General features: G+C 58.5%; 1 protein-coding gene across 1 annotated transcript; it reads right to left on the bottom strand.

Annotated features, from left to right (window-relative positions):
• Positions 1–4,162: 4,162 nt before the first annotated feature.
• On the bottom strand, positions 4,163–6,656 carry LOC135320345 (testis-specific Y-encoded protein 1-like). The gene is made up of 5 exons (XM_064483434.1): positions 6,297–6,656; positions 5,017–5,094; positions 4,718–4,829; positions 4,457–4,602; positions 4,163–4,351 (listed from the first exon to the last, which is right to left on the bottom strand). Exons 1-5 carry the CDS (start codon positions 6,654–6,656, stop codon positions 4,163–4,165), a joined length of 885 nt encoding a protein of 294 aa, XP_064339504.1.
• Between the last annotated feature and the right edge of the window lie 2,226 nt (positions 6,657–8,882).

Below are 8,882 nucleotides of genomic sequence, written 5' to 3'. Positions count from 1 at the left end.
GAAGGAGTTTTGTTTTTAATGTATGTACCAAGATACCGTCATTATTCTGGATAAGTGTCCCCTGGCTACCACAACTTACCACAAACCAGGGGTCTTAAACAACAGAAATGGATTTCTCACAGATCAGGAGACCAGAAGATCAAAGTGTTGGAAAGGTTGGTTCCTTTGGGAAGCCCTGAGGGAGGATTTATACCATGCCTGTCTCCCAGCTTCTGGTGGCTCCAGACGTTCCTTGCCTTGTGGCCACATCACTCCAGTCTCTGCCTCCATCTTTACCTTCAGGTGTCTCTGTCTCCAGATCTTTCCTTTCTCTAGTAAAGATGCCATTCATTGGATTTAAGGCCCACCCTAATCCGGTGTGACCTCGTCTTAATTTAACTCCATCTGCAAAGATCTCATTTCCACGTAAGGTCACATTCACAAGTACTGGGGGTTACAACTTCAACATGTGTTTTCAGGGGACACGGTGCACTCACGGATACACACACACACACACACACACATGCACAGTGACTGTGAGCGCAACCCCTCTGAGCCAACTATGCCGGATTGATTAACTCACCCGCCACCGGAAGTCACTGCTGGAACGTGGGGGGTTCATTATACAAATGGTTACCTTTGATTGAGAGGTGTCTTTACAGGCTGCCACGTCCCTGGGAGGGAAGCGGGTGTACCTGCTCAGCGTCACACCTCTTGTGAGTGGCGGGGCTGGGGAGGAACCCTGTCTGGCTCCAAATCCGAGGAAAATGGCCATGGTTTAGAATGCTGGTTCACGAGAAATGCTTCTTTGCCTGAACTTTTGGCACATAAACTGTATGTTGGATGATCTTTGTGATTGTGTCAGGCTGTACACCCACTCCTTTATATCTGTTTAAGAAAACTGTTGGTGCTTTAAAAATATACGGTTTTTCCATAGGGTTTTACATGTGTTTTGCAACTTTACATAACTGTCTTAAGTGTCTTTCTCTCAGTGTGCTGAACTGGCCGTTCTTCTCATTGGTACACCACCCACCATGCCCGTCTGAGGGGGTGTTTCCGTTGGGTCGACCCCTTTGAGATTGCAAAGGTTACCTGATGCTTGCAGGTAAATGAATCTGCTGGCGGGGCTCCTAGGTCTCAGTGACGGGTTTAGAGTGTCGTTTGTTCATGACTTCAGGTCAGGTGGATGCTCTTCTATGATAGTGCATCATAACTCATTTTCGTTAAAGTAATAGACTTTATTCTTTTAAAAGCAGTGTTCAGTGTAGAGAGATCATTCCTCTTTTCAATGGAAGTGTTTGTTGGCACTAAACTTAGCCAACAATGTACTTACATTTACAGTATCACTTTGAAATAGATACTCTAAGAACGTTTGTTTATACTCAGGATACAAATTACACAAAATTAAGTGATTATTCGAACACCCCTCGGATGGATCACTGGCGAGACGTGGACCCCGGTCTTCTGTGCAGGTTGTGTCGTTGGGACTGGCCTTCTTGCTGTGGAGCTGCCTGGACTGCTGCTCGCACACGAATAATCCCTCGACATTCTAAGTACTGTGCTTACTCTTATCTAACTCTCATCAATGACTGAATGCAGGGGCTGTTTTTAAAACTGCATCTTTGAAGATCTCAGCTTGGAAGTTTTCCTCCTCCAAAGGATACAAATGGAGCTAACCATTTAAGCTGTACACCGTGAGCCACATGTTAATTTTTGTATCCATAACGTCGAAGAATCATGATGTGATATTAGGACACAGTATCTCCCCCAGGATACTTACCAATTACCAAGGAGACAAGAACAGCGATTTATGGGGGGAATCCCAGCAGGTACCGCCTGAGCCACGTTATTGTGGTTAACCGCACCAGGAATATGGCAGAGTGACATCATGTGTTGCCACAGTGTCCCTTCTGTGGTATCCCTGCCCCAAATGCATACCCTGCATCTAATCAAGAGAAGAATTGGACAAGCCCAAACGAAGGGGCAGTCTACGAAATAACTTGTCACATTCATCCAAAGAGTCCAGCCCTCAATGACAAGGAATGAAAGAGTAAGTGTCACAGATCTGCGGATGACTGAACGGAGTGTGGGGTCCTGGGTGGGATTCTCGGACAGGAAAAGGACGTGTGGGTTTGCATGAAGGCTGTAGTTAACTGTATTGTGTCCACATTGATTTCTTGTTTTAATCATTGCTGTGTTTATTTAAAATGTTAGCATAACAGGAAGCTAGACGAAGGCGATATGGGAACTTTTTATTATTTCTGCAACTTTTTCTAAGACCAAGCTTGTTTTTACAGTTTTTTTTAGGGAATTATTATACGTATTTCATGTGATAAAAAATGTTTTCGTCAGCATTGCACAACTTTTTGCAGTCATATTTCTTTGTAAAGAGCGTGCATTAAAATGTATCTTCATGTGAAAATATAAACTGAGACCCTATTTAGATTTGACAAAATGTCAAGATAGAGCTGGTTTTGTGTTGGAATTCTGAACATTTACAAGTTTTTTTTAGGAAGTTCATTTTGTTGTCATCCTCTCCTTGGAAGAAAACCTACCTGTGATCAAAACACAGCATCTTTTTGATGCATTGGAATTGTTACAGTATATATATATTTTTTGCCTTTCCAACAGTGGGGAAGGGGTTCCTGTCTGCCATTTCCTCTCCTCCCCAAGACCCCGGAGCCTGAAAGCCAGCAATCTCGCTGCTGCCCCAGCCCCTGGAGGCTCCGGACATTTCCGCTCTCGCCCAGTCCCCGCCCACAAACAACCCGGCACCCTTGCCCGCCTGCTCCCCTGCTCCCTCACCCACACAGCCTCATGCACCGGCACGGGGCCACAGCCGCAGCTCACGCCCGCCTTTCCCTCACACTTGCTTGGAGCCCTGTACAGCCCCACCCAGCCAGGGCTGAGCGGGGTCGTGCCCGGAAGGATTCCACACTCACAGCCTGCCTCCTGGGGCGCCTGGGGGCGGACGGGGGCCCTCGGCTTAAGAAGTCACCCGTCTGGCGTGGGGCCGACGTGTGGCACACACCCCAGACAGAGGGGGCTGCGTGAGGCTCCGAGAGCAGGGTGAACACTGAACCCAAGCCACAGCGGGCCCCGAGGCCCCTGCCCGCCAGCACCGGTCTCCGTCTCCTTCCCCGGCCCGCGCAACAGGTCCCCAGCGTGCCAGCTTGTCTCTTTCGTTGCCTCCTGCTCCCAGACCCTGCCCTGTTCGGAGGCAACCTGGCTTCCCCGGAGCAGCAGCAGAGGCCTGCCCTTCCCACGTCCTCCACTCCCACAGGCCCACCTCTCTGCCACACATGGGCAGCCGCTTCAAAAGCCCCACCGGACTGGGCCAGAACATCACCACTCAGCGACCCCCGGACAATCACACAGCACGGGAGCAAGACAGGAGCATTCGTTAGCCTGTTGACGTCTCTCTCGGCCTCATTCCGGGTACGTGCTGCCCAGCCTCTGCAACCTCCACTGGCGATGATTTCCTCGCTCCTCTCCGGTGCCCCTGACCCTGGCCGCCGGTCTCACACGTGTCTGCACACGCCTCTGGGCTCTCGTTCTACTCGGCCGATCTCTCCTGCTCCGTCGCCTTTACCGCTGGCTCTGCAGGACCACCGACGCATGAGGAAGACTGCTCGCGGGCACACGTGCACAGACCGACACGGACACACACGGGAACAACCCAAGTTGCAGCTGAAGCAGCCTGTGTCCAACAGACAACCAGAGAGATGGCACGCAACAGGCGGCACGCCCCGCCCTTTCTCCCCGGCCGCCTCCCCAGTGGCCTCCAGACAGCCTGCGGCCCTTTCCAGGACCGTCCTGGTGGAGCCGGGTCGCTGAGGGATGCGCTTGGACATTCAGGGAAGACTCAGGGAACCAGCCCAGGAGAGGGACAGGACGCGACCCGGGAGCCCACCTCCTCAGCGTCTGGAGGCCTTGGCCAGGCGGCCGGGGGCGGACGCAGGGGCCCACCTGATCCCAAGCGCGGAGGCAGTTGGACCAGGCCCCAGGGAGGGCCGAAGCCAGGGTGTGCCGACGCACACGAGGGTGCCTGAGGAGGCCCGCTCCTTTCGCGGACACCCCTGGGATGTTCAGTGAAAGCCGAAAGCTTCGGTGCTCTGCGCGTGCGCCTGGGTCCTCCGGGCCCCTGGCTCACCTTCGCGCCCGCTCCCTGGGCAGCCTTGGGTTACCCCGCTCCCAGGCTTGTCTCAGCCTGCCTCACCCCGATTGGGAAAGGGTCCTGGAAACACCCTTCGCCAACACCCCCTGCCCCGGGGCTCCTCAGGGACGTGCCCCCCTCCCAGTTACCTCTCCCGGCGCCTTGCTCCCTCGGGTAGTAGCGCAGGGGGTTGGGCCACAGGTCCTCGACGATGATCTGGCGGAGGGAACGGGCAGGTCGGGACAGGGCCCACGCCCCTTCCCCGAGCTGCTGGCCACCGCCGACGTCGCCATTTCCGACCAGGCCCCGAGGGACCCCCACCTCAGCAATCCTGTCAGACCCGGGGCAGTCGTGGCCTGACAACCAGTTGAGGAAGTTAAGGCTGACAGCGTCCTGCCTGTGGCTGGGGGCTCCCCGTTCGTAATCCCAGAACCACTGCACTGGAGTGGAACTATACGCCCTGTAGCCTAGAGGAAGAGCGGGGCATACGGGGAGGGATCGCGCTGGCCCAGCATCCAAGGCCTCCCGGGCACACACCGCCCTGCCCCGCCGCCTTCCCCCATCCCGGGACAGCCCGCCTACCTGCAAAGCTAAGGTGATACTCCTTAAGGATCACTTGGTTGCACAAGTAGGGGTTGCTCCGGAAGAAGAATATCAACCTGCAGCGGTACTCGGGGTGGCCCAGTTCCTGCGCCTGCCACGCCCAACAGCAGGAGAAGAGTGACGGCTCATCCCGGCCACCTGAGCTGGCCTGCCCAGCAGGAATGAACCACTTCCCCTTCCGCTCTCCCGCTGCTCACACCCGGCCCTCGGGGACACCCGGCCCCCTCCTCCCCGCATCCCCCCACCCCACCACATGGCCTCCGTCTGCCCGGCCTGACCTCCAAGGTGATCATGTAGCTCAGCATGTCTTCGTCTTGGTCACTGATCAAGGCCGACAGCTGGGGGTGACTCACAATCTTCAGTAGGTCAAGGAGCCTTCACATGCTACGGCTGGAAGAGCCACAGCCAACACAGCCAGGCTGGGGCCAGAGGAAGAGACCGGATGGGTGATCTGCCAGGACTCTGGGCGCGCACTGCTGCCCACCCCCCCTCGCCCTGCCCCTCCGACCTCCTCGGGCCCTGCCCTGCCGTCTCACAGGCGCATGGCGGTGGGGTTCCGGCCTTCCCATGCATCTTGGGCCATCGACACCCCCTCGGGGAGGGCTGTTCCCCGACCGTCCCTGACCTGTGGCTGGCCTGTGTGTGCTGGCTGCAGGCTCGTCACCGCTCGCGGAGTCAGGATGTGCTCTGCCCCCATGGACCCACGTGTCCTCTGAGTAGGGGGCGGGCCACGGTTGCTGACAGGAAGCCCCGGGCCTTCAAGCCGCCCTCCGGGGTGAGAGGAGTCTGTCTGTGTGGCTAGGGCTGCAGCTCCGGGGGACTCATAGGGTGCAACGGGGAGGGCACGTGCTTCTGCCTGCACGAGAAGGGCCGGTGGAGGCCAGGCTGGGAGCCCACCCGAGGGCGTGTCTGGGGTCCCGTAGTCTTGCCCGGGACGGGGCCTCTTGCAGCTCACACCTGGCCGCGGACGACCTGCTGCTTCAGCAGGGACGTGGCAGCAACAAGTCCACAGCGTCTGGCTGACTGGGATGGGTCCTGGCACGCCCAACGGTCTCCTGGGATTTCCCCGGAAGACTGCACACTTCCACTCTCTGCTCTGTGGGGAGGGTGCTGGGGTCTCTGCATGCGCTGTTCACTGTTGCCATGCGCTTCTTGACCCCAGGAAGGCTTCCCCTGCAGGCCCCAGGCCAGAAGGATCCACCCAAAGTTGGCGCTCACACGCCTGCACGTTTGGCCTTTGGCCCTCAGCGCCCTCATGCTGTGCCCTTGCAGGCCTCCATGCCTCCACTCTCAGCCCTCTTCCCTTGGCCTTGGCGCCCGCCTTCCTCCCTTACTCCTGCCCCTGGTTCCACCGCTCCCGGTCCTCCTCTTCCTTCTCCTCCTGCTTCCCCTCCCCACCCTGCCCTTTGCCGCCCCCAGGAACTGACCCCAACCATGACCCCGGGCCCAGCCCGTTGCCACCTGTCGTCCTCCTCCCCCTGGCCCAACCTCCTTCTCGCCCTGTTCCCTCTCCTGCCCTCCGGCAGCAGCCAACCCCAAGGAGCAGCAGCAAGGATACAGCTTTGGCCCAGAAGCCAGGGATGTCCTGGATGATGGCTCTATTTCGATCCAAATGAGGGTTCCGCCTCCTACGGATCCTGCACTTAAGCCGCAAGTAGGCCCTGCTGGCTTGGGCGTTCACAGTGCTCAGCTCTAACTGAAGGGCCCCCAGGGCCTCCAGCGGGCTCAAGGAGGTCGGGGGTCTTCGCCCTGGCTCTGCGTGCCCCTGCTTCCTGGGCTTCTCTTCCCGCTCCTTGGCCTGCACTTCCTCCTTCTCCTCCTCCTGCAACTCATGCTCCTCCTGCTCCTCCTCCTCCGCCACCACCTCCACCACAGCCTCCATGATGTCGTCCGCCAGCAGCACCAACTCCTCCCCCATGCCCACAACCTCCGCCTACATCGATGCAGCTGCTGCCACTGCCGCCATTGCTGCAGCCGCCGCCGCCAACACTCCCTCCCGCACGGCCTCCACCCTGAGGCTGCTGGCCTTCTTGCACCTGCCACCCGCTAGTGCCTGCTCTGTCCCCAGCCCTGCCATGGCAGCTGGAGGCCGGCGGGCCCATGCCTCCTGAAGACCCCCTCCCACAGCTAAGGCCACCCAGGATTCCTGGGGAGCCCCGCCTTCCCCAGGCCCCCACCTCACTGGCCATGTGGCCCTGGCCCTGAGCTGTGAGCCGCAGCTGCCAAGGCCCAGGAGCAAGGAGTGGGAGGTGGAGGCGCAGCACATGGCCGGAGGAGCTGGCCGAGCAGCCAAGGTCCCTGCGCATCGGTACTGGCACTGGCGCTGGCGCTTGTGTCTTCCAGGGCTCGCTGTCTCTCAGACCCGGTGGCCTGCTCCATGGCCCCTGGGCAGCTGGGGTGCATGCGCATGGCCTCGTGCCCGCCCACTGACACCGCCCCACCTCCCGTAGGCCCGTGGGAATTTGGAGCTTGGCGGGAAGGAGGCCCGAGTCAAGTCGGGCCCAGGCCTCTCGCCCCACCTCCCGACCAGTGGGGGAGAGGCCAGTGGGCTTCACCCTGCAAGGCCCCACCCACCCAGCCGGGAACCCGGCCTGCCACCTGGCCTCCGCAGCCCCAGCGTTCAGCCCAGCTCCCTGCCCAGCCTCCAGGGGGCAGCTGGGCCGTGCGCTGCCTCCAGGGAGGCCTCCGGCATTGCATCTCTCTGTCACTGCCCGGCAGCCCGCTGACACCTCTTCAGGTTCTGTCACCTCCCACCATGTGCCCCCCACCCTCACCAGCCCCGACCACCTGTCACTCTGGTTTGATACAGCCACTTCACCCCCTGGGAACTCTGCTGAGCTCCAGAAGGAAAGACAGCCTGGGTAGTTTGCTTCCAGCCAGTGTCTGTCAGAGGTGAACTGCTGTGCTCAGGAAGAGAAAAGCCATGCAGCAGTGTGCTCTCTCTTTGTCTCGCTCTCTCTCCCTGTCTCCCCCTTGCTGTGACTTTCCGTGTCTCTGGCTGTGTGTCTCTGCACCTCTCTGCGTGTGCGCATGTGTGTGCGTGTGAGTGTCTCCCCTTCCGCTCCCTCCATCCCTCCCTCAACCCCTCCCCTCCTGTTCCTGGGATCTCTGTTAGCTCCCACAGACACATAAAGTCTTACAGAGAGCTATGCTGCCTGGAAATAGAAGACCTCTCCGACCGGGCCAGCGGAACTCCACAGTCTGGATGTGGGCATGTCCACACCATTGCACGACCCCCTTCCTGTGCTAGAGAGGCCAGGCCATGCCTTTCTCCCAGCCAGCAAAGGTGACTGGCATCCGTCGCCGCCCGGATTGCTCAACACTGTGCATGACGAAGCCCTGGCCAGCCTGTGCAGAGAGAGACAGGGAGAGGGATGACGTGATTTGCTGGCACGCTGGACCCCCCTCCCCCTGAATGATGGTGTTTGGCAGCCCAGACAGTAAGGTGTTTAGGACACCAACTGGGTCGGCGGCCACCTCACGGCATGCCTTCACTGCTGCAGACAGAAGGAAGTGACTTCTGCCTGCAGTGTGAACACCCTTGGAGGTGGTTCTGCTCATGTCCAGCCTCCAGATGAGCACCTGTCCCAGCCTTCACATACACTGCAGCCTTTCTCACCAACAAAGCCAGTGTGTGCCACTTGCTAAAGCAGAGTTGCTGGTCGGCCTCCTGAACCTTACCAAACAAGCAAGGCAAGGTGTTTCCTGTCAGCCTGCTCAGAGGGAGGACAGGATGCATGTGCCGCCAACAAGGAGCTCAAGGTTCAAAGGCGGTTGTCGCTCTGAGGGTGGGGGCAGGGGGCCCTGGTCTTCTGCACGTGGCAAGCAATCTGCCCTATCCTATTTCCTGTGTCCTTCGCACCTTCCCTGTCTCTCCAGAAAGCATGGTACTTCACCACTGCCTCTTCTCACAGCCCAGTGATTCCAGCTGGCCCAGAGTTGACGTCAATTTTGAAAGCCTGTCACGTTTTCAGTGTCTGTGCATGCACACCTGCCTTCGAGCCCCACTCTCAGGCCTCCTCACCAGACACGCACAAGCACACGCACGAGCGGAGACTCACCTGCATGTGTGCAGACCTATACGACTACACACTACCTGCCGTCTGTGTTTCCAGGAGAAAGGATTTTTACCTGTGCCCCTCTC

Source organism: Camelus dromedarius, chromosome Y, assembly GCF_036321535.1.
Source record: "Camelus dromedarius isolate mCamDro1 chromosome Y, mCamDro1.pat, whole genome shotgun sequence".
NCBI lineage: Eukaryota > Metazoa > Chordata > Mammalia > Artiodactyla > Camelidae > Camelus > Camelus dromedarius.
The sequence above is the reverse complement of the archived record's forward strand: the minus strand, read 5'-3'. Positions and strand labels throughout refer to the sequence as shown.

Excerpts from the sequence above, each read along its gene's own strand:
- LOC135320345 (XM_064483434.1), bottom strand. The coding sequence starts at position 6,656 with ATGGGGGAGGAGTTGGTGCTGCTGGCGGACGACATCATGGAGGCTGTG. Across the intron at positions 4,603-4,717 it reads GTATCACCTTAGCTTTGCAG|GCTACAGGGCGTATAGTTCC; the intron begins GTAGGCGGGCTG and ends CTCTTCCTCTAG. Across the intron at positions 4,352-4,456 it reads GGTCTGACAGGATTGCTGAG|ATCATCGTCGAGGACCTGTG; the intron begins GTGGGGGTCCCT and ends TCCCTCCGCCAG.